Here is a 27,753-nt window from a genome sequence, read left to right on the forward strand (position 1 = left end):
GGACTGCCTGTACTTATAAACATATATGGACACTCAGGACTAAGTTGTAACTGTAATATCTGACCTGAACAAGGGTCTTGGTGTTGTGGCACTGCCCTTAGAGTAGTCAAGGAGGAAAAGTCAAAATCTCCTCACAATTTCCCTACTACTTCTACTAAGAGAGCAAACTGTGCCAGGCCTATATCCAATGCAACATAAGCCATCAAATACCCAGGTACATCGATGCTATCAGGAGATCTGGAGAGATGGAGCCAAGGGTCTTTCCATTCCTTGCCCGTTTGTATATTAAAGAAGTAAAGCATGCCACAGTTATATCTTGGCTCTGCAAAGTTTGCTTCCCCTCCTGTGCTGCTATCCATGAAGCTTGTGGCAAGATAGTAAGGAAATCTTTATGCCCCCTTGCCTCCTTATGCACAAGCCAGGCCACTCTTCAGCCCTTAGGGAAAGGAATTTAAATGAAGAATGTATGCACGCTCAGGTGTCAAAACCCTCAAAGAAAGCAGACATTCATGTAAAATATATTACTTTTTAATTCATTTTATGCTATTATTTTTAGGTAATTTAGAATCTATATAAGTTATTCATTTTAAGTGATACTTGATCATACAGTAACAAATACTTAAAATGTGGAACAGACTTATTTTCTCATACAAATGTTTCACTACATCTTGTTTGATCTATTCTAACTGAAGCACGAGAGCATAAGAATGGACATACTGGGTCAGACCAAATGTCCATCTAGCCCAGTATCCTGTCTTCTAACAGTGGCCAATGCCTGGTGCCCCAGAGGGAATGAACAGAATAGGTAGTCATCAAGTGATCTATCCACTATTGGCCATTCCCAGCTTCTGACAAACATAAGACTAGGGACGCCATTCCTGCTCATCCTGGCTAATAGCCACTGATGGACCTTTCCTCCATGAATTTATCTAGTACTTTTTTGAACCCAGTTAAAGTCCTGGTCTTCACAACATCCTCTGATAAGGAGTTCCACAAGTTAACGGTTTGTTGTGTGAAGAAATACTTCCTTTTGTTTGTTTTAAACCTGCTACCTATTAATTTCATTTGGTGACCCCTAGTTCTTGTGTTAGGGAAAAGAGTAAATAACTTTTCCTTATATACTTTCTCCACCACTATCATATCCTTCGTTAGTTTCCTCTTTCTAAGATGAAAAGTCCCAGTTTTATTAATTTCTGCTCATATGACAGCCATTCCATACCCCTAATAATTTTTGTTGCCCTTTTCTGAGCCTTTTCCAATGCCAAGATATCTTTTTGAGATGAGATGACCACATTTGCACACAGTATTCAAAATGTGGGCATACCATGGATTTATACAAAGGCAATAAGATATTGTTTTATTCTCTATCCTTTTTTAATGATTACTAACATTCTGTTTGATTTGTTTACTACTGCTGCACATTGAATGTATGTTTTCAGAAAACTATCCACAATGACTCCAACACCTCTCTTTTGAGTGGTAACACTAAATTAGTCCCCATCATTTTATATTGGTATTATGTTTTCCAATATGCATTTACTTTGCAGTTTCCAGTTCACCCTATTAACAAGCATTGCTCATTTAAAGTCCATGTACCATTCTATTGCTTGGTCACCGAGTTTTCTGAGATCCTTTTGAAGCTCTTCACAGTCTGCTTTGGGCTTAACTATCTCTGTTTAATCCTCTTTCCAGATCATTTATGAATATGTTGAATAGGATTGGTCCCAGTACAGACCTTTGGGGAAAACCACTAGTTACCTCTCTCCATTCTGAAAACTGTCCATTTATTCCTATCTCTTTTTTCCTATCTTTTAACCAGTTATCATTCCATGAGAGGACCTTCTCTCATATCCCATGACAGCTTATTTTGCTTAAGAGCCTTTGGACAGAGATCCTGTTAAAAGCTTTCTGGAAACCTAAGTATACTATATCCACTGGATCCCTTTTGTCCACATGCTTGTTGACCCCCTCAAATAATTCTAGTAGCTTGGTGAGACATGATCTTTTACAGAAACTATGTTGACTTTTTCCCAACAAATTATGTTCATCTGTGTGTTTGACAATTCTGTTCTTTACACTAGTTTCAACCAATTTGTTCAGTACTGAAGTTAGACTTACCGGCCTGTAATGCCAGGATCATCTTTTAAAAATCTGTGGCACATTGGCTATCCTCCAGTCATTTGGTACAAATTTAAACAGATTAAAGTCAGTCATCAATATGAAAAAACTTCATAAACCAAGAATTGCCTAAGAATAGCTTTGTAATAGCATATTTCTTTACCATCAGAAAGAGATTCATAGTCATAATCATATTCATCCTCTTCATCCTCCTCCTCTTCATTATTAGTGGCAGGGTTACCAGCATTGCCACCATTACTGGCCTGGGCTTGCATGTATGCCAGCTGGTGAGCCTAGAACATTAAAATATTTTTAAAGCACTCAAATATTGAAACAGCAAAAAAGCTCTTTTTATAATATTCTTATTCATATGATGCTTGTTCAGAATCCTGGTTTTTAAAGAGGAAAGTAGCTAGAGTCCTGCGCGGACACAAAATTTGTATCCACATCTGCATCTGCAAAAATGAACCACAGATATATACATTCACATCCATGGATGCAGGTACCCGTGGATATAAAGTGGATATCCACAAATTTGCAGGGTTCCAAATATAAATTTTGTATATGCATCTGCATTCATATCTGCACAAATAAGGTATAAAAGGTATATCTGCGGTTTTGCAGGACTCATTATAAAGGCATGAAGTGTGAATTACATATCTATAGTTACACAGGTGTAAATCCCCATGTGCCCACTGTTATTCAAATATAAGAGTACTTTTTCTGGTTTATTTTATGACACTTTGGAAGCAGTTTAAACAAAACAAACCTACCCCCCCTAAAGAACACTTATTTTGGGATAAGCATATCCTTATGGGGAGTTAGTGGTTTAACTATAAATGGTTTGACTGGGAACTTTTATATTTACAAAAGCTCCAAAACTCTGATGGACCTAAACTCTTCCCATCTCTCAAAATAGTTTATTTACCATGATCTATGGTTCCATGAATGAATTTAAATCTCCTCCAGTAATCTCTAAAACTCCAGGTAATGCTGATATGAACACCTCATATGTTCCAGGTAAGTTAGAATTTCAAAAACAGATTTTTCCAAACCACAACTTAAAGCTCTGAATATGTGTTAGGAAAATACTTTACCTTTTGTTTTAAAATATCCACTGGAGTTTGATGGGCTTTGAGTTTTTTGTTTTTCAAAAGCACTTTTCTCCTCAATTGGTCCGGTGAAGGGAGCATTGGATCATCAGAGAAGTCACTCTCAAATAAAAACTTAGTTACCAGTTTATCTCCAAATACATTCTGAAATGTCGAGAATAACATTTGAAATAACATGAAAAACAAAATCTCTGGCCACGCACTTTGATTAATATAATACACTATGACTAACCTTAAAAATTTCAGCCATCTTGCGTTGCTGTGGCAATGAACAGTGATTTTCTATAGATATGATGATTGGCATATCAGAGGTGATAAAGGCACTGCGATCAATAGCTTCAACTACATCCTACAAAAACCAAACTGTAAATGTTATAAGAGGTTTCTAATTTGAAAAACAAAATATTTATAGTTGATTTTTTCTGAATATTGATTCCATGATTCAAAATACAATATGATTTTATATTGTCTGTGGTAATCCGTTTAGTGTGGTCTAGGGTAGCACTATTAGTGCTCTCTAGCATAGGCAGACAGACACACTCTAGCTCTGCTTGAGCTAGAACAGTAAAAATATTAGTGTAGCTGGCTTAGACTAGTCATCTGAGTACAAACCTGGGGCTCTACACAAGCAGCTAGTGCAAGCTGTTGCCTGTGCTACCCTTGGTTACTCCATGAGCAATGCTAGCATGTGTCTTTGTATCTGTGCTGGGTAGAAAGCTCCCACGCGCAGTGTAGATATATCCACAGACTGGGGACTGGACTCTCGGTCCTAGGATCCTACTAGATGGGAGGGTCCTGGAGCTCAGGCAGTAGACCAAAGCTGAATGTCTACACTGCAATAAACAGCCCCTTTAGGCTGAGCCCACAACCCCATATCAGCTGGCATGAGCCAGCCATAGGTGTCTAACTGCGAAGTACACAAACTCTAAGTACCATGCTTTATTCTAGAAGGGTAATTGGTGCTTATTAAACTGGTATCTTCATACAAGTGAACAAATGATTAAAATTCTTTCTTGATTAATGTCTATTTTCCACATGAAATTGTCAATATACCTTAAAAGGGATCTTAGTAGTGAGAGTATGTCCATGATAAATGATAGGCATCCCATCATCGCCATCCCAGCAGTCTAATTCCACACTCCTACAGCCTTGTAAGAGAACCTATAACACAAATGAATAATAGATTTATGGGAACAGCAATTGTACAAAAACAAAGATGAAAAAGAGGGTAGCAGTGCTAAATGGCAGCTTGGATAAGCTCTAGTGTGGTGTGAAAGGAAACTATTGAAGCTACTCTTCCTTATGGTTGGATCCCACACACATACACACACAAAGAGCAAGAAAAACACTATTAGAAAGCAAGAATTAAACAGAAAGATTACCATTAGAAACAGAAATTCCAGAAGTTACCAGCACTGTTCCGGAAGCAGAAAAAATGGGAATCTGGTTGCTGAGTGGGGTCGGCTTTCTTCCATGCGGCTCTTCAAGCCCAACTAAGAGTACTTCTTTGAGACTCTGCTTACAATTTCTCCTTCATAAGTCTTCTAAAAACAAACTCTGCAAAGGACTTTCTTGTCCATTCATCATCCTTTTAAAGGGGATTGATTTTGTTCACATAAATAAATCTCCAATATAAAACTCAAAGTCTCAAAACACAGTGCACCTGTTTTACCCGCCTCAGATCACTCCAAGGCTTTTCCTGCCTGTAGCCTTAGACTACAACTATGGGGGGAATCAGGAAAGAAAACTACACAGAAAAGAAACAAAAATAAACAATCTCCGCCTCCCTCCCCCAGCAGCAAGTCTAGGAGCCCACGTTAATTGTCTTGGTCTTGTGTTATGGGGCTAAAAACAGCAGTGTAGATGTTTGGGCTCAGGTTGGTGCCTAGGATCAAAGACCCTTCCTCCCATACTGAGTTGACCTGGGCTTCAAGACTTGCTGCTGTGGGTCTTTTTCTGTTGAGATGACATACCCTCAGCAGGGAAACTCCATGTCCTAGGATCTAGGTCTTTCTGCTGAATCCTGATCATCACAGCAGTCTTCAATTCACCCTATTAAAAGGCACTGCTCTCTAGAACTTTACCTGGTTTAGCAAGCCACCCCCAAGTCTTACGTAGCTGGAACTTATGTTTCTGGCTTCCAAATCACTTGGTATCAAGGTCGTCACTGCAGAAACCTGCCTCCCTTTACTTCTTCCTGCAGTTCCCTGAGCTCCCCCTTCAATACAGCCATCTGTTACACGGAATCACCTGATTCAACCCAACCTGCTTCTAGTCGGGATTGGATAGCCCCAGGCTCTCCAAGCTCATAAGGGTAAGAAGCCTGTCATGTTTGCAAAAAGTGGCTCTGAAAGGGCTTCTGAAGGGAGAGAAATAATTACATCTTCTGCCTGCAGAAACAAGTAGATAATCTACACAGATACTTTATCCAGCACGGAGGTGGGCCACTGCAAGAGAACCTTCTGGGCTACAGGTTTCTGGAATCAGTATAACTTCAGATAAAACACATATACGATCGGGATGAAATTCACTTATCCTGCTCAAAGCCTTAAACAGTGGAAGTACATTATGTCAGTGGAGGGAGCACCCTCACCCACACAGGAGCCAGCGAAACAAGGGTTCAAAAGTATTCCTATCTCACCTCATAAACTATTATTTTAACCAATGGGCTGCTGGAAGAGTGCCTGCAGCTCTTTCACATCACTTCGGGTGTTATGGACAATGAATGTCTATCCCATCTCCCCCTACACTGTCCTCATATGTCAGGCTGTCATAGAAATTTGCTCCATAGTACCACCATGCAGCCACTTTACTCATGCCCTTCTCACATGCAGTCCACATGCCCACCCCTAAAAACATGGGCAAAGAGCTGAACTTGTACAGAGGGCCTTGTGGTTGCCTGTCACACTTGAATGAAATTTCTCTTTAACATGTTAATATTAAAAATCCCAATAACAGGAAGTTTCATGTTTTCTGCAACATTTGTTGAATATACATATAAAAATATACACTCAAAACCCATAAAAAGAAATCAGTCTTTCCAGGTTCATTACCAATCAGACAAAATGTTTGATAAATAGTTTAATATTCCTAGAAGTATATTGTCAGGAGTGATGTTTTCATTAGAAATTTGTCTTTTCAGTACAGTACAATGTATAATATCTGAATGGTGTTTTGACATTTAAACGAACTAACATAATAGATCAGTCTTTCCTGTGGGAAAGTCTAATTTTAGTAAGTTAGGTCAGAATGACTAGTGTCTAACTGCTGTGAATCTCAAGCTAAGCCATTTTTTTTGCCTTAGTAAAAGCATTTGAGCACAACTGTGCACACAGGCAGCTTTCCCACACATCATGTTTTCCTATGTTTTATAAGCAGGGGCTCAGAACATTTGGGTTTTCAAACAAAAAGGCCATGTTTTTGTGACTTCTTAATTAAACAAACAAATTCATTCTGAAAACAATGCAATGGTCTAACTCTCTGTACCTGGCTGTAAAGCTCTACTGAGGATTCTCCTTTAAGCTGATGGCCTGTGAGGTAAGTATTGTGTGAAGACTCAATGTAATAATATGATAGTGGTAGTTGCAACTCTTCAGCATTCTCTTGTGACTCATCATTTTTTGAAGCAAAATTGTCTTTGTCCATCAAAAACCTAAAAGCGCAGAAATAATAGTTGGAGATGAATATTTAGCAAAATGCACACAAATAACATCACATGTATGTTAACTTCATACATCGTTAATTACCTTGCAAATCCTTCAAATGATAGTAGCCCCTGCTGGCACATAGTGACACTGGGTTCAAATTTCTGTAAGAAACAGTAAAAGAATGACATTATATTGATCAGAAGAAGCATTCTTTAGGTAAACGGCTTTAATCCAGTTTTTACAATGTAGTTTGTACATATAACTCATGAGCTGGCATCTGAAAAATGTATTTATACAGCCTGAATATCATTCAGAAGTGTCTTTGCTGTATTGATAGTAGTTATGGGAGTTGGCAAACACAATGAAATATGTAAAATGAATAATACAGTAGAGCTAAATATGTAGAATGTTGATCTAGAGCAGCGATTCTCAAACTTTTTGGGCTCCGGAGCCCTTTACACGTGTAAAAATGTATGCGGAGCCCCAGTGGTCCACTGATTGTATATGTTGTACCTATCAATGTTTCCAGTTTGTCAACCTTGCGGAGCCCCTGGAGATGTCTTGCGGAGGGACCACAGTTTGAGAAACACTGATCTAGAGTATTGTTTAAAATCATGCATGTTCTTATTCTTATACATAATAGTGCCATAGTCTAAAAGTAAATAAAAAAGAAGTTACTTACCTTGTGCAGTAACTGGTGTTCTTTGAGACGGGTGTCCCTATGGATGCTCCACTGGCCCCCAGGGGCTTATAATCGGAACTTTTTAGCAGCAGTACCCCTGGGTGTTGGCACATGCTGCTGCTCGCACTATAGCGGGTGTGCCAACACACGCATATCGTCAACTGTCCCTCAGTTCCTTTTCTACTGAGAAGAGATGTTACAACTCCAAAGCAGTGGAGAGGAGGGAGGGTAGTGGAGCACCCACAGGAACACCAATCTCAAAGAAGTGAGTGAGTAACCTCTTTTTTCTTCTTTGAGGAGTTTCCCTATGGGCACTTCACTATCAGTGACTATGGGGCAGTGCCCTGAGAATTTGGAAGGAGGGGCTTTGGATCTGACTTGCATGTGGCGGACAGGATCGCCGTTCCAAACTTAGTGCATTGTGTGGCATAGCTATCTATCGCATAGTGTTTTGTAAATGTATGTATAGAGGCCCATGTCACAGCCCTACAAATATCAAAGACAGGCACATTATGCAAGACAGCTGTAGAAGCAGCCACTGATCTGGTGGAGTGGGCACGTGATTGCTTTGGAGGTGAAACTGTTGATCGCATAACAGGCTCTGATGCAATTTGATACCTATTTGAAAAGTCTCTGTTTGGAAATCGCTTGTCCTTTAGAGTGATCTGATATGGAAAGAAAACACCTCAAGAAACATCTAAACTGTTTTGTTCTTTCCAAATAAAAGGTGATAGCTCGGCAGAAGTGGAGGCAAGCCATGTTGGTGTCTGGATGAGGCTTCTGGTAGAAAACAGGTAAGTATAAGGATTCCTTGAGGTGGAACTGGGAAACCACTTTAGGAAGAAATTTTGGGTGAGGTCACTTTGTCCTTATAGAACTATAAAGGGAGGGTTAGCCATGAGTGTGATGAGCTTGCTAATCCTTCTTGCTGTGGTGACAGCCAATAGAAAGGCAACTTTCATGGAAAGGTGTGATAGAGACCACCACGTCACCATTGGTTTGAATGAGGAAACAGTCAAGGTGCTAAGGATAAAGTTCAGATTCTAGGATGGAGCAACGTGTTTCACAGAGAGGAAGACATTATAGAGGCCTTTCAAGAACTTTCTCATAATCGGGCGAGAAAAAATAGTGTGGAGCAATGTTCACTAGAAATAGCTGCCAAGTGTACTTTAACTGATGAGTAAGAAAGATTCTGTTTCTTCAAAGAAAGAAGGCATTCCAGCAATCGGTAGCAGTACTGTGTGAGGTGGAAGTGCCTTGTGAATGGCCCACACAAGGAAATGGTGCCACTTTTGAGCATAGATTTTCCTAATGCTCTCTTTACAACAGTTCATGATTAAGATACAGACCTCTTCCAAATAGCTAAGGTCATGCATAGTCAATCCTGCAGGAGCCAGGCCTTGAGATGGAGTCTTTTAGCATCCGTATGGAGAATGTGACCCTGATCCTGGGACAGGAGGTTTATCAACTGCGGGAGATGAATTGGAGGAGCAACTGACATCTGTGACAGGTAAGGAAACCAGGTTTGCCTGGGCCGGGCAGGCACTATCAGAATGACTCTGGACCTGTCCTGCCTTATTTTCTGTATCACCCTGTCGAGATGTGGAAGAGGTGGAAACGTGCAGGCTAGGTTGTGAGCCCAATTGACCAGCATGGCATCTTCCATGGAGTTCTTGCCCAGATCCACTCTGGAGCAGTACTTAGGGCATTTTGCATTGAGAAATGTAGGCTATGTCTAGACTGCAGGCTTCTTTCGAAAGAGGCTCTTTCGAAAGCATCTTTCGAAAGAGCCTCTTTCGAAAGAGAGCGTCTAGACTGCACGGAGAAATTTCGAAAAAGCGGCTTGCTTTTTCGAAAGAAAGCATCCAGTGAGTCTGGATGCTCTCTTTTGAAGAAGCCCTATTTACATTGAAGAACGCCTTCTTTCGAAAGAGGAACTTTCGAAAGAAGGCGTTCTTCCTCGTGAAATGAGGTTTACCGCCATTGAAAGAAAAGCCGCGTTCTTTCGAATTAATTTCGAAAGAACGCAGCTTGAGTCTGGACGCAGGGGAAGTTTTTTTGAAAAAAGGCTACTTTTTTCGAAAAAACCCCTGAGTCTGGACACAGCCGTAGTGAATAAGTCTGTGTCCACAAACCCCACTTCTGGAAGACAGAATGCAGGACTTTAGGGTAGATCTCCCACTCATATTTCTGATGATATAGTCAGCTCAGATGGTTCGCGGTCACGTTCTCTTTTCCTGGGAGGTAGACTGCCAATATGTTCACATGAATGCACCATTGTCACAAGGCTATAGCCCCTTTGTACAGATGGTAGGACCTGGCTCCACTCTGCTGATTTATATAAAACATGCAACCTGAGATGTCTGTGAGTATCTTCACTGACTTGCCACAAATCAGGAGAAGAAAATATTCACAGTATTTTCTGACTGCCTGCAGCTCTAAAACAGAGGTGGGAACCTTTTTTTGGGTTGGGGGCTGCTGACCCACAGAAAAAACATTCAGGGGCCGTATACAAGTGAGAAGCAAAACCCCTGCAAAACAAACCCTCATTGATATGCCGCCCCCCATTGAAAAGGCGAAAGACACTCCCCACATTCCCCTCATGCACCCGAGCCTAAGGGGCCCCAGGCTAGTAGATTTTGTATGCTTCATCCCCACAGAGGGATGGGAGAGGGGGAAGGTTTAAAGAACCAACATGGGATCTCCAATACTAGGGAGGAGTCCCAAGCCTCAGGGGCTGGATCCAGGCAAGCCAGGGGTTGCATCTGGCCCCTAGGCCTTAGGTTCCCTATCCCTGCTCTAAAATGTTGATGTGAATGCTGATTCTGAAGGAGACCATCTTCCCTGAATGCTGTTCTCGGTTGTGTGTACACCCCAGCCCTCCAGGGAAGTGTCTGTAGTTATGGATACAGAGGAGGGAGGTTGCTGGAATGAGTTTCCCCTGCAAAGATTGTTGGCTTGCAACCACCAGTGGAGCGATTCTTTCATTCTCTTTGGGTGGGCTGAGAAGCTAGTTCAGGTGGTGCTTGTGTGGTTGAAAGCAAGTGTGGAGCTATGCTTGAAGGCATCACATGTTCAATCTGACATAAGGGACCATGTATGTTGACACCAACATGTGGCCAAGTAATTGCAGGTGTAGTCAGGCTGCATGGGGCTGTCGATGACTGTTTGGGTCAGTATGGCCAATGACTGAAAGTGCTGTATCGGCAGTCTGGCTTGTGCCTGTATGCAGTCCAGCATTGCACCTGTAAATTCCAGCTCCTGGGATGGAATGAGATGTGACTTCTGGGTGTTTATCTGTAAGCTCTTGGGAGCCATTGTCAAGCAATCATCTAGATATGGAAAGATTATTACTCCGGATCTCCTCAAGTGGGCTATGGCCACCGCATGGATTTTTTAAAACACTCTTGGAGCAGAGGATAGTCCGAAGGGAAGGTCCTGGGATTGGTAATTATGGTCTCTTAGGGTAAATCTGAGGAATTTCCTATGTGATGATCAAATTGTGATGTGGAAGTATGCAAGTATACATCTTGTAGGTCAAGGGACGACATCCAGTTTCCTTTCTCGAATGATGGAATTACCCTTCGCCAGCATTACCATGGTAAAGTGTTGTCATCTTAGGTACTTGTTTAGCCTGTATAGGCTCAAAATGGGTTTCCAACCTCCTGATTTTTTTGGAGTGAGAAAGTATTAAGAATAAAAGCCCTTTCCTCTCTGAGCTGATGATATTACCTCTATTGCCCTCATTAGGAAAAGCTTGTCTATTTCCTGTTGCTGGAGAGTCTCGTGAGAGGGGTCCCTGAAGAGGGACAGGGAAGGGGGTTGACCAATTTGCAGGCTGGGATGCGGCAGTTTGATTATGGGTCTGTCTCCTTTTCTGCTGTCTCTGATGGTGCCTCAGGTCCTATCTCTATTGTGCAGAGTAGAACAAGGACCTAGCTCAAGGCGTGTAGTGGCAGTTTGGTTTCTTCTTGGGCTGAGAGTCATACATATCCAAGGTTTTGAGTGTGGTTTGAGAATCTTTAAGCATATGCAGGGATGCATCCATAGTTGCAGAGAATAACTTCTGACCCTCAAAAGGGAGGTCCTCAACTGTATTTTGCACCTCTGTCGGGAACCGAGAGAGGTGCAGCCAGGAGGCCCTGCACATGACGACAGATGTCACTAAGGATCTTGATGCTTGGTCAGCAGAGTCCAACAAGGCTTGTAAAGGTTGGCTATGAGGGCTACTTCGTCAAGGTTGGCCCTGAATGATGTCTTGTAATCCTCCAGTAGATGTTCAATAAAAGTTTTCACCCCATCAAAAAGATTATACGTATATTTTGAAAGTAGGGCTAAGTAATTTGCGATCCTGAATTGTAGTGATGCTGATGAATACAGAATGTCCAGCCTCTTCCAGTCCTCATCGTATAGTGTGGACTTGAAGTGGGTTTGCTTGCCTCTGGGCTGCCTTCACCATGAGGGAATTAGGAGCCAAGTGGGTAAAACGGAATTCCGCACCTTTGGCTGCCAGGTAGTATTTTCTGTCATCCCTCTTAGAAGCTGGTGAGATGGAGACTGGGGTCTGCCAAATAATTTTTGTGGGATCCAATATAGCCTCATTGATGGGGAGGGCTATTCTGGAGGAAGTGGAAGCCTGAAGGATATCTGCGAGTTTGTGCTGCTCTTGAGGCACCTCTACTACGGAGATGTCTAGAGAGTCCGCTACCCTTTTGTGCAAGTCCTGAAATGATTTAAAGTTGTCTCCTGTAGTCGGAGGAGGGGGGCATTATGGACTCATCAGGAGAGGATGACGAGATGTGTGATGGAGGAAGAATGTCATTTTCCCGTGTTTCTTCCAGGTCCTCAACATCCTCTTGTGTGGTATCCAATCTGACAGAGACTGGTGGTTTTGGTATCACTGACCGTGGCCTGCTCTGGGCTGCAGCCTGGGATGTTGCCATCTGGGCTCTAAATGGGCCCCAGGGGTCCTATCCCTGCCATGACTATGGAAATGGTATGGATGGGAACCATGGAAATGGCTGTCACATCTGGGGCTGGCCTTGCTGCTGTTGCTGTTGCAGCTGTGAAGATGGTTTCAGTAAGGAATGGTGAGGGGAGAAGGAACATTTCCTCTTTATCTTCATCCTCACTGGAGAACAGTGAAGCTGAGCTTGAAGATGAAGCTAGTCTACTTCGTCCTTCAAGAGTAGGTTTAGCATTGGTGCTGAAGAGTGGTGTGCCTGGTACCAATGTGACCACCAGCTCCTAGTGTGTATTTAAAAGACGGGGCGGAGGAAATACTCGTACTGATAGTGCAGTCACCTGTGCCCACTGCGGTGCAGAGTTATCTCAAGTCTTAGATGGTGCCAGCACCAGAGAGATGCCGGTGCGCGGCCACAGAGCCATCTTAATTGGGGTTTGAGCAGATGATTCTGAGTGGCTCTTAGCCCTGCAGTGGACCGCAGGTTTAGTGCCACTGTTGTCGACGGTACTGACAATACAGTCTTCTTCAGCTTCAGTGTCGAGGCTGCAGGGCGTGCTTCTTTACTCGGCACTGCCCCTCAGAGTCTGTCCATGCCGGACATGCCAGGTACCTGCACCTTAGGTGCCAATGAAGGCTTCTGCTGAGGGGATATCTTTTTAGTCGGTCTCTCAGCTGTGGAAGAAGAATGCTTTCTCTTGGAAGTGTTCTTAGCTGGAAGATCCTACGATGCCAATGACCCCTAGTCCGAAACCACTGTGAGGAACATACACAATAGAGAGGGTTGGGACACCAGCTCCAACACTGGTCTCATCATCTTCTCCAAGGTCAGGAGCTTCAATTGCAGATCTGTGGCTTTAAGGGACCTGGATGACAACTTTTTTTCAATAATGGCAGTTATGTCGAGAGTATTCCTGGTCCAAGCATCTAATGCATTGGGCATGTCCATCAGATATTGGGATGGACATTCTGCAGGTCAGTCATCTCTTAAATCCAGGAGAGTTTCTCATAACTACTCTAACTAACTATGGGAAGAATAGGAAGGGAAAAGGAGAGAAAAATTGAGAGAAAAAAGAGAAGGTACCCAAATAAACTAAGGGAAAAACAGTAACAACAAAAAGCTAACAACTATCTTATCTAAAAAGAATCATGGAGTGCTGCTGGGTTCTGACCAAGCCTGGAGTAGTTGAGAAAGAACTGAGGGACGATTGATGGCACTCACAATGGTGCAAGCGGCACTGCACGTGTACTCCAGCACCCAGGCAAACTGCTGCTAAAAAGTTCTGATTATAAGCACAGGGTGCCAAGACACCTATAGTGGAGCACCCACAGGAATACTCCTCAAAGAAGAACTACTTGTATTTACCAGAATTCGAAAACACAACAACTTGATTTTTTAACCCTATTGTAAATGAATATTGCACACACTTGCTTGACATCTGAAATGTTCAAAATAAAAGTTTTGTTAAACCTTATAGAGTACAGAATTAATGTTGGCTTATATTAGACAAATATAAAAAGAGCTCAAAATTTACATTATGGTAGCTAGCCATTAAATTTGTATAACATACAATAGATACAAAACTCAACATGGATCATACTGTCCATATACAATGGAGGTAAGACACACTGTAGAAATGAAACACTGATATCACGCAATAGGATGATTTGGTACACTTGTTTAGAGAACTTTCATGGGGATAAGAATTGGCAGTGGTTATAAAGGAGGAAATCCAATCTCTATATAGGTGACATAGTAGGTACTGTTCTGAAGACAAAGACAGAACGTATGTATGGAAAAAGAAAGAAACAAAGCCATCTATAGAATGAATAGATGTACTGCAAAATGTTTGTATTACAAACCTGGATAATACTGAGGATTTCATCATAGGTGCAGTGTTCACCTTGGCAATTCACTAAGAAGTCATTGAGTTGCTGGATGCCCACTCCAAATATTCCTAGTGATGTGCTTTCCACTCCAGTACCATTAGTTACAATACTAGCCGCAGCAATGGCATCAGATATCTGTCTCTGGTTTTCTGATAGCTGCTGTCTACTCTTAATGAACAAACCCAGATCTGAAACATTCCTGGTCAATAAATCTAAAAGACAAAATATGAACATAAATATTTGAAGAGTTTCATTTTATCACTCAGAGATATTTAATTAAATTAGGTGAGTACTATTTTATTATTCATACCACATTGAACTATTAAAAAACAATTGTATTCACTGGAAAAATCATTTTTCAATAACTAACTCCTGAAATTCTTAGCAAAGTCATAGTCAGGCAAGGTTCCCACTTACATCAGCGGAATTCCTTCTTTATTAAGAGTTGAATAAGTTCTTCAGGATTTGGCCCAATATTACTGACTTGGCCAAATATGAAGTTTTCATTCTGAGACATTTTGGAGCTGTGACAATCCACTTTGTCAATTGAAACCCTGATTCTGCCTCCCCCACTTCATCAGAATTTTTAAAAAATGTCAATAATTAAAATAGTTCAGCTCTCTAAAGTCTAATTTTCTTGTTGAAATTAAATTTAACAAACCTAAATCAGGTTGGAGTCCACTGGTGTTCTCATCAATTTTCAGATTAGTATAAAGTGGAGTAGAATCAGATCCTGATCGATTGCAGGGTACAGCATAGACATCAAAGAGGTCTTTAAGATCCTTGCGGCTTCGAACACTAGCATACAGGAAGAATGCTCATTTTGTGCTTTATTTCTTAAAATACTTTTGCTAATTTTGATGTGATGTGATTAGACAAATAGATTTTACCTGAAAGATTTGAAGAGCTCTACAAACTCAACAAAACTCATATTACTATCAGAAACCATAAAGCTCTGAAAACCCTTCAATCCTCCTTTGACTCGGCCATGCCAGCTACTGCTGCTCCAAGTACTAAAACAAAATGAGATTGCTGTTATTTTCTTGTATTTAACTTCCACTGATTGTGAAATATTAGGCAGCACTGCACTAATGATCTATTTTAGGCTTTCTTTAATATATTTACTATCAATATTTGAAAGAAAGAAACAAAAACAATACTTCTTAGGATATGCCTATACTACAGAGTTATTTCAAAATAATTCATGTTATTTCAAAACCACAAGGCAAGTGTCCACACAGCAAGCTTGTTATTTCAAAATTATTTCAAAATAATGGGCTTGTTACAGACAAATAATAACCTCTCATTCTACAAGGAAGAACGCCTATTTCAAAATTGCTATTTCAAAATAGGATCAGTGTGTACATTCAGCTGTGCTTATTTCAAAATAATTGGCCTCCAGGGCTTCTCACACTGGCACTCTGTCCACACTCCTCAAAACTCTATAGTTTCCCTTTTCCCGCACGGTTTAAAGCTGCAGGCAGAAGGGAAAGGGCTTGTGAAACCAAACCGGTCCTGCTAGACTTGTGCCACACAGCAGCACCCTGCACTGCCTGCACGGCTGCCATGGCAGACCTAAGCACTCCTTCCGAGCCCCCATCACTGCACACATACCAGCAGCCACCTCTAAAGCCCCTGGCCACAGATGGAAGAGAGCCCCATCCTGTACTGGTCTGGAGATCCTGGATCTCATAGAGATATGGGCAAGGAGTCTAACCTCCAGGATCTCCACACCAGGTGCAGGAATGCAGATGTCTATGGCTGGGTGGCCACCAGCTTGGCCCAAAAGAACCACACACATATGCTGGACCAGGTGCACATGAAAATCAGAGAATTGAGCCAGGCCTACACCAAGGCCAGGGAATGAAGTTCCTGCTCTGGAGCAATACCCAAGACCTGCTGGTTCTACTCCCACCTGGATGCTATCCTTGGAGGGAGGCCAGTCGCCTCTCCGCCATCATGGACTCTGGCCTGGCCATGCCTATCCTCAGCCTCCAGGAGGGTGGGGCTGTGGACCAGGACAATGAGAACAAGGAGGAGCAGTCCAGCCTGGATACCATGCCTGAAAGCTAGGAGGTGGTCATAAGCCTGGAGCCGGATCCTCCCACTTTCCCAGGATGTCTCTCAGGCCTCAAAGAAACCTGGGGAAGACACTTCAGGTGAGTTCCATTACTTTCCCTACACATGCATGGGGGAGGCATCAGGCTACGAGGGGCTGCACACTCCGTGCTCAGCTTTTTTGGCCTGGAGCTAGCACAACAGCCTGTGCATGTGGGTATAGATGGAGCGCCCGTCTGGAGCATCCAGCCCCCTAAACCTGTCACACAGGAACTTGTTGCTCCTTCTAACAAGATTCCTGAACAGGCCTCCTTTACTCCCAACTCCATGGTGGAACACCTTTCCACGACAAGCCACCATTAAGGAGGATGGGGTCCTGGAAACACATAGCAGTGCCCACAAGCACTGTGGTAATGCCCACACTCTCGAGTAGCATCCACTCCTGGTCAAGCACAGCGAGGCGGAGGACAGTGCCTCCTACATGAGAACCTGCCAGGGAGAGGAAAAGGAGGGGACCCCAGTAGCACTCTGGAAAGCAGCATCTGCCACTCACGCACACTTCCCCCAACACCCTCCCCACTCTCTTCTAGTGGGCAGGGACAGAAGTTCTCTCTCTGTGGGACACTGCCACTGCCGGACCCAGTCTGTGCAGGACATGAAAGGAGGCTGAGCCACCCCATTCCCCAATCCTGCCTGCAAGCTCCTCACTTGGTCGGCACCTTCCCATGCCTGCTGGTCCCCTGGGACATCTGTACCCCTGTAGGACAGTTCCCACTGTCTAGGCAGCAAATGGCCTTTCTAAAAGCACATCACCATTGTCTGAACTAAGACCTTTGATGCTGGCTCAGAGATTAGGGCTAGGCTTCGTGCACACTGTCTCCTGGGATGACTGCTCTTCTCACTTTTCTTCACAGCTGGCCAAGCTACAAGTGGGGAATATGCAATATCTCCCATGCCATCCTCCCAACCCCATGAGACCTGCAGGCACTAGTGACCATGCAACGACCTGGTGCTAGAACATCTTGGGTATGTCTACACTACCACCTTAGTTCGAACTAGGGTGGTTAATGTAGGCAACCGGAGTTGCAAATGAAGCCCGGGATTTGAATTTCCCAGGCTTCATTTGCATGTTGCCAGACGCCACCATTTTTAAATGTCCGCTAGTTTGGACTCCGTGCCCGCGGCTACACGTGGCATGAACTAGGTAGTTCGGATGAGGCTTCCTATTCCAAACTACCGGTACACCTCGGGAAATTCAAATCCCGGGCTTCATTTGCAACTCCGGTTGCCTACATTAACTACCCTAGTTCGATCTAGGGTGGTAGTGTAGACATACCCCTTGAGTGCCTCTATTCCTTGAACAGGAACTTTGAGGAGGACCGCCAGGAACGTCGGGCTGACTGGGAGCTGAGGCAGATGATCTGGGAGCAGCTGTGCTGCCAGCATGAGGCTATGTGCTTCTCAATCACCACCACCATGGCAAGCCTGATTGTGGCTATCAATCGGTCCACCAGACACATCCCCTCACCTGCCATTCCCTAACCCCCAGCACCAGCACCTGCTCTCCTCCAAGTCCCTCCGGCACTCGCACCTGCCCCTCCAGTTCTCCTCCTAGCCCCACTCTCCTGAGGCCGCCAAGGGATGCACACGAGGCAGTGGGAACTCTCAGGCAGCCGAGTCGTCCCAACATACCTGAGGCAGTCACCAGTCACAGCCCCATCCCTGAGCCCCTTTTCCCCCTTTTCCTCTCTCCTAGGTTCTTTCACCAGTCCCTCCCCATTTATATATTCCCCAAATAAAAATGACTGAGTTTATTGTTTCAAAACAAAAAGCCTGGTTTATTGTATCTGCGGGTGATGGGGGGAAGGTGGGAAGAGACGGCAGGGGAAGGAAGAGGTGTGCGAGGAAAGGCACATCCAGGCAATGCAGAGTCCCCTTGTGGGGCGATCTGGGAGAGTCTCATGGCTGGCCTTGGCTGAAACTCTCCCTCAGAGCCTCCTGGATATGCACAGGCCCTTTTTGGGTTTGCCAGATGGAAGAGGTGCCCGACTGCTCAAAAGCCCTGGTCAGCCGCTCAGCCCCTGTGCCCCCACCCTGACAGGAAAGGTTCTCCTTTATTTTTGCAAAGGTTGTGGAGCACACAGCAGGCCACCTCTACGTGGGAGATGTTCTGGTCGCCGAGGTCCAGGCAGGTGAGGAGGCTCCGGAACCTCTCCTTCAAGTGGCTGAAGACACCCGCCACAACGATGCGGCACCTGCTGAGCCTGGTGTTGAAGGGCTTCTTCATGGGTTCCAGCTGTCCTGTGTAGGACTTCATAAGCCAGTGGAGCAAGGAGTAGGCTGGATTGCCCACGATGCACATGGGCATGTTCATGTCCCCGACCCTGATAGTGTGGTAGTGGAAAAATGTGTCGGCATACATCCTCTGGAAGAAGTTGGAGTTCCTGAACACGTGGGTATTGTGCACCTTCCCCAACCACCAACGTACACATCTGTGAACTGGCCTTAAAGGTCCATGAGGGCCTGCAACACCATGGAAAAGTACTTCTCCCTATTGATGAAGTCTGAAGCATGGTGGTCAAGCGCCAGGATGGGGATGTGGGTGCCACCAATGGCTCCCGTGCAGTTAGGGAAGCCCATGGTGGCAAAGCCAGTGATGATGGGCTCCATGTCATCCAGGGTGATGACCCTGAGCAGCAGGATGGCGTTGATCACCTTGAATTACAGGGTTGCCAGAGCCCTTGGGAATTCCCTGAGTCCAAGCCCCTTCCCACACCAGGAGCAATCCCAAGTATCCCATCCCCAGCAGGGTTTTGTGAAGCCAGGAGTGAAAAATCTCTAGGGATGAAGATTCCACCCCCTTCACTAGGGAACCCCATTGTAGTGCTTGACCACCCTCATAAAACAAAAGTAAAAAAGAGTCAAACCTGCATAAGCATGGCCCCAAAGGTTGATTTCCCCATGCCAAACTGGTACCCCATAGAGCGGTAGCTGTCTGGCATGATGAGCTTCCAAAGTGCAATGGCAACACTCTTCTGGAAGGGAATGGAGGGTCTCATCTGGGTGTCCCATCGCTGGAGAGCAAGGGAGAGCCATCTGCAGATCTCCAGGAAGGTGTTCTTCCACATCCAGAAGTTCTGGAGCCATTGCTGTTTATCCCATTGCTCCATGACAGTCAGAAATGGTCTCCCAGCACCAGAAGCAGCAGTGCATGGTGTGCAGGGGAGGATGGATGGGTATGTGGTGCATGAGGAGAATGTAGCCTGGGTGAGGAGGTCCCCTATTCCAGGCTGCTTATCGTCCTCCTGCAGCACCATGTGGGAAGCCTGCATAACTGTACCAGGAGTTACAGCAGGAGGTCTAAGAGCCTGACATTGCTTTGCAGCCGGTCCGGCTCCATGGTGGATGTTCTGTGGTGTCCGCAAGAGCAACCAGAGCACATGGTGTGAGTTTGCTGTCTCTCAAAAATGGAGAAGAGTCTGAGGTGCAGCTGTAGAGGGGAGCCCCTTGAAGCACGAGCCTCAGATAGCCTCAGGAAGCAGCTATAGGAAGTGACTGCTGTTCTGATGCCCTGCCCGGAGTGCTTCCCGGGGGGGTTTAATGTGATTCAGGCTCCGATCAGTGTGGATGTGCTATTTTGTTATAATTCTGTGCAATTTCGATAGAGATCTGTAATGTGGATGTGCTATTTTGAGTTATTTCAGAGTTGCTGTTTTGAAATAGCTTATTTCGAAATAAGCGCATAGTGTAGACATAGCCTTAGTGTTTGTACTTGGGGTCTGTATTTCATATTGGCCACTCATTCCCTTAAAGACCACTGCAAACTTTGCCAAGGCATATAAAAAGGAAATTCTTTTGAAAACGTATCGATGCATGGAACAATCTAATTTAGATAGGTACACATTAGTTTTCATTTTTTTCCACAAAGTAATCCTACTATTGCTCTAGCATGACGTCTAAAGGTAATATAACCTGTTGATTATGAGGATCACGGGAAGTTTGCGCTTAGTATTTTACTAGCAAGATAATTAAAATGGGAAGCATGCTTGAAAAATACATAATTCCTTAAGGTATAATATTAGCTTAATAAAGAAATTATCATCTCTGGATTATATGCAGGAAATAAATAATAAATAAATGTATCACACATCTGGATATCTCCAGCAACTGGGCAAATCAGTGAGGAAAAGAAATGCCCAGTATGGACTCCCCAGCCTGTTGATTCCATTCAAAGTAAAAAAAGACAGCTCTGCACTACAGCTATCTGCAATGACCTTTTCATGCTATTGTCTTTCCTTCCTTATCATCCCAATCCACACTATTTATTATAGTATTTGTTTAATTTAGACTGGAAGATCACCCATAATAGGAATTTGTCATCTTGTATGTCTGTAAAGTGCTGTATACACCTATAATATAATAAAATAAATAATAAAAATGAATTAACACAATGCCACATCACTTAAAAGCCTGACCTTCTGCAATGAATATAGGACTGAAAAGTAATACAAGTAAAAAGTGGAGGAAAGCAAATGGGAAAGAGAAAGCTTCCAAAAATATCCCCATTATTCCCTCCAAAATGGGGCAACTTCCACCAGAAATCCCAGTGCAGGTTTATGCTCCTTAAGGTTGAACTAAAACACATATGCACTTCAGTTTACACAGTTGAAATATTTCAGTTGATCACAGTTACTTACACACATTGAGCACCTGTGACCAAAAGTCTGTTCATATGATCTCTGAAATATCCAAAAGCTGGAAAGGTAAGCTCCATATGCATGTGTATCTAGGACAGCACTTCAGTTATCTATATATTTTAGAGATGTTTGTTTGTCTGTCTGTTCATCTGTGAGTCTCTTTGTTCAAGAATGCCTCTTAAAAGGTAAGAACTAGGACCCTGAAATTTAGTGTACATTTAGTATAACTTCCTCTTATCATAACTTAAAGCAAAGTCTGGGTTTGGTTGTGTCAAGAAACCAGGAAGTGCTGGGAATAGGACTGTTTTCCATAACATGGAAAGTGGGGGACACAGAGAGGAAGGATGTGATAATGACAGTGGCCACTGGGCGCAGTGAATGCAGGGGAGAGACCACTGGGGGCAGCCACACCACCAAGAAAGTGGCCAGCAGAACTGGGACTCCACCAGCTGGGGTGGGGGGGGGAGAGAAAGTCCTGCCAGATGGGACCACCTGCCCTGAGCCCCTCTTCACCCCCCAATTCTCACTCTCACACTCCCTTTCGCCCCCACCTTCCTACCCTGCTCCCCTCTCCCACAACCCAAATGCCACACCCTAACTCCTGCACTCCCAGGCAACATCAGGTAAGTCTTCTAGTAAAGTATAATGTTAACAACTAGATTTTTAACAAGTAAAGTACTGATTTTGTCCTTACCTAGATTGGTTCTTGCTTGAAGGTGACATTACAGGAGAGGAAACTGGTCTGATTGGTGCAGAAGCCCCGGCTGCTAAGGTAGGGGATCCAGATGTAGTCAGAGAATGAGCTCTTCTAGATGGTAGAGTGTTAGAGAGAGAGGGGCTAATCACTATATTCTGATCTATGAAAGAAAACAACATTTTTTCATCACTAGTATAATTTCTACAGAACACCCACATAGTATCACTAAATTAAACTGAGTAACCCCACACCAAAAGTTTCTAAATTTATTTTGTACCACTCAAAACATATACTTAACAATATTTTTTGAATTTTAGGACTTGTTAAGTAAAAAAAAAAAAAATGATTATTGAAAATTCATTGAAAAAGCAATCATAGAAAAAAAAGCTCCCTACCTTTTGTAACTGTTGTTCTTTGAATTATGTTTCCATTCTAGAAATGTGTGCATATATGTGTGAACAATAAAGATAGTTCCTTTAACAGTGTCCATAGGGTGGAGCATGTGCCAGCCCCACAACCTCTCCATTCTTTCTTGTCAGCAATTCCAACAGAGGGAGAGGAGAGCAGGTAATAGAATGGACAAGAGCAACCCATCTCAAAGAACAACAGCTATGAAAAGTATGTAACCATTTTTAATTCAAGTGCTTGCTCATGACAATTCTATTCTACACGATGCACAAGCTCAGGGATGGACAATAATTTTTGATGGGGTCCACTCTAAGAATTTGGAAAGTGGTCAAGGGCTGCACCCTTCCATATTAATGGAAGAAGTGTGGGGTCTGGAATGGAGGTTGGATGCAAGGGAGCTTGCAGTAAGGGACTGGGGTGCAGGAGAAGGATTGGGGTGCAGGAAAAGGTGTGGGGTATTGAGTGAAGGAAGCAGTTGTGACATGGATTAGGGGACTAAGGTGCAGGGGTTTGTGTTGTTACCTTGAGCAAGAGGGGGTTGTGACTTAGGGCAGGGGCCTGGGATGTAGGAGCTGGGAGGAGATATGGGTACAGGAGGGAGCAGAGGGTTTAGTTGTGACCTGGAGCAGGGGATTGGGGTGCCGGATTTTGGATGGAACATGGGGGCAGGAGGAAGGCAGAGGGTTTGGGTTATGAAGGGTAGGGGGGCAAAGGGTTGGGGTGCCAGAGGCAGGCTCTGGCTAGGAGACTTACCTGCTTGACTCTCAGCCAGCAGCCTTCCCAAGAACACTCCCTTCCTGCCCCACCCGTGCACTAGCTGCAGAGGCCATGTGGTTTTTGAACAGCTACAAGCCTGAGGGGAGAGGAGGAGTTTCTTTGCAAGATGACTGTTGACAACAGGTAGATCCCTTTGGCGTAAACCGGCCAATGGGATTGTGCTGAGGGCAGGAGCACTGTGCAAACCCTTTCCTCCCTCCCCTGGAGCTCACAGCTGTTCAAACAGCTCCACAATGGTTGCATTTCTTAGCAGTGTTGGGGAAGGAGAGGGGGGAGAGGGAGTCTAAAGGCCAGATCTAGCATCTTGGTAGGCTGAATCCAGCTCATGAAGGGTATTTTGCCCAGGTCTGCACAAGCTGTATCCATGGAGGTGGGCTCAAAATTCTTAGTTGTGCAGCTTGCAACACTGCTATACCACAACATTGTCTTGGGCTTGCACCAAGGTAAGTGCATAATGAGTCATAAATATGTGGATAGATGACCCCGGGAATAGTGGCCCTGTAGACCAGGAAGACCAAGGATGAAGCTTGCACCCAGGTTGAGTTGCTAGTCATAGACACCAGTGTAGGCACTTTCGCCAGCCCACAGCAATAACAGATGCAGACCATGATCCAGAATGAAATCCTTTGTGCAGACCCTGGGAAACCATTAATTTTGTCTACCACTGCAACAACTGCATTTATTTGCAAAACACCATAGCCCTGTCTATAGAAAATGTCCAGGGTGTGCAACTTGCACTCTGCTTCTGATTTATGAGGCTTTGGAAAGCAGACAGGTAAGTATATGTCCTGTCTGTGAAACTACCATGGGCAGGAATGCTGGATCTGGAAACCACTGAAGCTTGCCACGACTGCACAAGAGTCAGGTCCCAGGCAGGGAATGGATCCCAGATGTGCAGGTAGAGGTGTTCCAGGCCATATAAGAACTGGACTGTCATGCCATGAGCAAAGACCAACCAGGCTTGGAGTGCAGGATGGAAGGCTGAAATAGAAGCCAAGTGGACTTTAATTGATGATAAGGACAATCCCTGAATCTTGAGATACCAAAGACAGTCCAGGATCGCCTGTGAAGCCCAGATATTGTGGTCCAAAGTCCAGCATGTTAACCATTTCCACTTGGCCAGGAAGATCACTCTGGTGAAGGGCTTTCTGCTACCCAACAAGTCCTGTTGGACATGGGCTGAACATTCCCATTCTTTTGCATTCAAACATGCAGTAGTCATGCAATCAGAGCAGCATTGCCACATTCAGGTGCAGAAAACTGCCAGAGTTTTGGTATAGCAAGTCCTGCCAAAGAGGCAGCTGCAGCAGGGTGGCCACCGAAAGGTCCAGTAGCATGTTGAACCAGTGCTGCTGAGGCCACACAGAGGCTATCAGGATCACCTTCACCCTGGTCTGTTTGATCATGAGGACTCTATGGATAAACTACACTGGTGGGTACTCACATAGCAGAGCCTCTGACTATGGGAGAGAAAAGGTGTCTGACAGGGATGTTTGTCCATTCAGTGGATCAAGCAGAACACATATAATTTCCTGTTCTGATGGGACAAGAACAAATCCACCTGGGGAGTCCCCCTTCTCTGAAAGATAATACTGCCTCCAGATGGAGTGATTGCTCATGAAAAGACAAGAAGATCCTGCTAAGGCCATCTGCTAACATGTTCCTGGCCCCAGACAGATACATGGTTACCAGATGGATGACATGCCATACACAGAAGCCCCACAGGCAGAGAGCTTATTGGGAAAGGGCTGACGACCTTGCTCTGCCTCTGTCTGTTGATGTAAAACATCATCTTGCATGTTAAGCTTCTGCATGTGAGCTCCTCAGCCCAGGTCCGAGGCATTGGAAACTAGGATCAGCAATGGAGTTAGGGCTGCAAACAGAACTCTCTCCAACACTGAGGGTATGTCTACATTACCCTCCTAGTTCGAACTAGGAGGGTAATGTAGGCATACCGCACTTGCAAATGAAGCCCGGGATTTGAATTTCCCGGGCTTCATTTGCATAAGCGGGGAGCCGCCATTTTTAAAACCCCGCTGGTTCGAACCCCGTGCAGCGCGGCTACACGGGGCTTGAACTAGGTAGTTCGGACTAGGATTCCTATTCCGAACTACCGGTGGAACGAGGTGTACCGGTAGTTCGGAATAGGAATCCTAGTCCGAACTACCTAGTTCGAGCCACGTGTAGCCGCGCTGCACGGGGTTCGAACCAGCGGGGTTTTAAAAATGGCGGCTCCCCGCTTATGCAAATGAAGCCCAGGAAATTCAAATCCCGGGCTTCATTTGCAAGTGCGGTATGCCTACATTACCCCGCTAGCTCGAACTAGCGGGGTAGTGTAGACATACCCTGACAGATTACTGGATGTGAACTGACACCTGACTACCCAGTCTAGGTCATGTCTGTTGGAGAATGTCACATAAAAGTCATATGTGGGTCCTGCAGCTTAGCAGGCCTAGGATGAAAGCTTCCATCCCTGCTGTACCCACCTTAGCACAGTGTGGGACGTTGAAAGCCCAAACAGCAGCTGAGGGCTTTAGCAGCGTTAACCCAAGCCTTAAGCTGGGAAACTACTACGCAGTAAATAAGTTTGACGTCGGTCTCAGCCTATAAAAGTAATAAGCATGGCACTGAGCCAGGTATGCGCACACCGGGTAAACAACTATAGTATCATTAGTGTAGAAAGTCCCACCCCTAACTGAGTCTTAACTGGGACCCCAACCTCGAGGGCTGACCGGGATTCCCCCCATACTGAAGCCACATCCACTGCGGTCGGGTGCAAGGTAATCGAAACAGGACTCCCCGCAAACCTGAAGGGACGTGAGCATTCCAAAAAGCCTTTTACTCCTTTAACCATTGTTCTGTAGTGCTTTTGCTTGCTAGAGTGTACTCTGTAAAGTGTAGTAACAGTGAAGTAGTAAGCTTAATAAATTCCTAATCGGCACAGTGTTGAAGCAAATCTACAACCCGGTTGAGCCCTGGCCCTTTAAAATGACAGAGATGTAGACTGACACCAACGATGCTTGCAGTTGTCGGAGATGGAGCAGGGTATGCCAGACCATGTATGTACATGTGTCCTCATGGCCTAACAACTGTGGACAGGTGTAAGCAGTGATCAGTGGGTAGTTTTTTACATGGGAAATCAGTTCCGACATGGTCTGAAAACATGCTTTCAGAATGAAAACTCTGGATCGTGTGAAGCAAAGAACTGCTCCAATGAATTCTATGCACTGGACTGACGTTATGTGACTTTTTTTGTTGTTTATTAACAACCCCAAGTTGCCACAGGTGAAATGTACCAAATCAAGGTTCCTCTTCCACTTGCATCCAAGATCTGCCCTTTATAAGCCAGTCATAGAACAGAATCATAGAACCACAGAGCTGGAAGAGACCTCAGGAGGTCATCGAGTCCAATCTGCTGCCCAAAGCAGGACCAACCCCAATTAAATCACCTCAGCCAGGACTTTGTCAAGCTGGGACATAAAAACCTCTAGGCATGGAGATTCCATCACCTCCCTAGGTAACCCATTCCAGTGCTTCTCTACTCTCCTAGTGAAATAGTTTCTCTTAATATCCAACCTAGACCTCTCCCACTGTAACTTGAGACCATTGCTCTTTGTTCTGCCATCTGTCACTACTGATAACAGCCTCTCTCCATCCTCTTTGGAATCCCTCTTCAGGTAGTTAAAGGCGGCTATCAAATCCCCCCGCACCCTTCTCTTCTGCAGACTACATAAACCCAAATCCCTAAGCATTTTTTCATAAGTCATGTGCTCTAGCCACCTAATCATTTATGATGCTGGACTTTCTCCAATGTGTCCACTGGTGCCACATTTTGTAAACAGCTTTGGAGCAGGAGGGAGATCAAAGGACACTGCCATGAACTGGTAACTGCACCCATCTACTATAAAGTGGAAGAATAGGCTGTGATCTTGGAAGGTGGAGATCATCTCATCTGGGGACGAGGATGATGACTGGATCACTGAGGGTATGTCTACACTACAAAGTTAATTCGAACTAACGGACATTAGTTCGAATTAACTTTGATAGGCGCTACACAAGCGCTCGGCTAGTTCAAACTTAATTCGAACTAGCGGAGCGCTTAGTTCGAACTAGGAAAACCTCATTTTACGAGGATTAAGCCTAGTTCGAATTAGCTAGTTCGAATTAAGGGGTGTGTAGCCCCTTAATTCGAACTAGTGGGAGGCTAGCCCTCCCCAGCTTTCCCTGGTGGCCACTCTGGCCAACACCAGGGAAACTCGTCTGCCCCCCTACCAGCCCCGGACCTCTTAAAGGGGCACAGGCTGGCTACGGTGCCCGTGCCAGGTGCAAGCCTGCCAGCACCCAGCCAGCAGACCCTGCACCTGGCACGGATCGAGCCACCCACCTGATGCCCCCCAGCCCTCCCCCTCTTCCCGGGACCAGACTGGCTGCTCCCGGGAGCTTGCCCGGGACCGCAAGAGGCGGGCACCCGCCTGGGCTAGTGCAGACATCGTGGACCTCGTCCACGATCTCCGCACTAGGCACAGGAAAGTGGCCGGCTAGGGCAGAAGAGCTGCCAGCCTGGCCACCCAGGAGCAGGTGTGCAAGAGAATCAAGGGGGTCCACTGAGACCCCCGACCCTGAGCCCTGAGCTTACAATGGCCGTACTGGGTCAGACCAAAGGTCCATCTAGCCCAGTAGCCTGTCTGCCGACAGCGGCCAACC

At 44.8% G+C, this 27,753-nt stretch overlaps 1 protein-coding gene across 1 annotated transcript in view; it reads right to left on the bottom strand.

Annotated features, from left to right (window-relative positions):
• The window catches only part of PLCE1 (phospholipase C epsilon 1), a 233,062-nt gene that overhangs the window by 43,620 nt on the left and 161,689 nt on the right, over positions 1–27,753 (bottom strand). Inside the window, exons 11-20 of the mRNA XM_025181886.2 lie at positions 21,862–22,024; positions 15,303–15,425; positions 15,074–15,210; positions 14,386–14,624; positions 6,977–7,038; positions 6,717–6,882; positions 4,284–4,391; positions 3,463–3,579; positions 3,216–3,374; positions 2,282–2,411 (exon numbers count right to left, since the gene is read on the bottom strand). Of these exons, the coding sequence (XP_025037671.1) occupies positions 2,282–2,411; positions 3,216–3,374; positions 3,463–3,579; positions 4,284–4,391; positions 6,717–6,882; positions 6,977–7,038; positions 14,386–14,624; positions 15,074–15,210; positions 15,303–15,425; positions 21,862–22,024 (1,404 nt within the window). The remainder of the gene's footprint in view (positions 1–2,281; positions 2,412–3,215; positions 3,375–3,462; positions 3,580–4,283; positions 4,392–6,716; positions 6,883–6,976; positions 7,039–14,385; positions 14,625–15,073; positions 15,211–15,302; positions 15,426–21,861; positions 22,025–27,753) is intronic.

This window comes from Pelodiscus sinensis, chromosome 8 (genome assembly GCF_049634645.1).
Source record: "Pelodiscus sinensis isolate JC-2024 chromosome 8, ASM4963464v1, whole genome shotgun sequence".
In the NCBI taxonomy this organism is placed as follows: Eukaryota; Metazoa; Chordata; order Testudines; family Trionychidae; genus Pelodiscus; species Pelodiscus sinensis.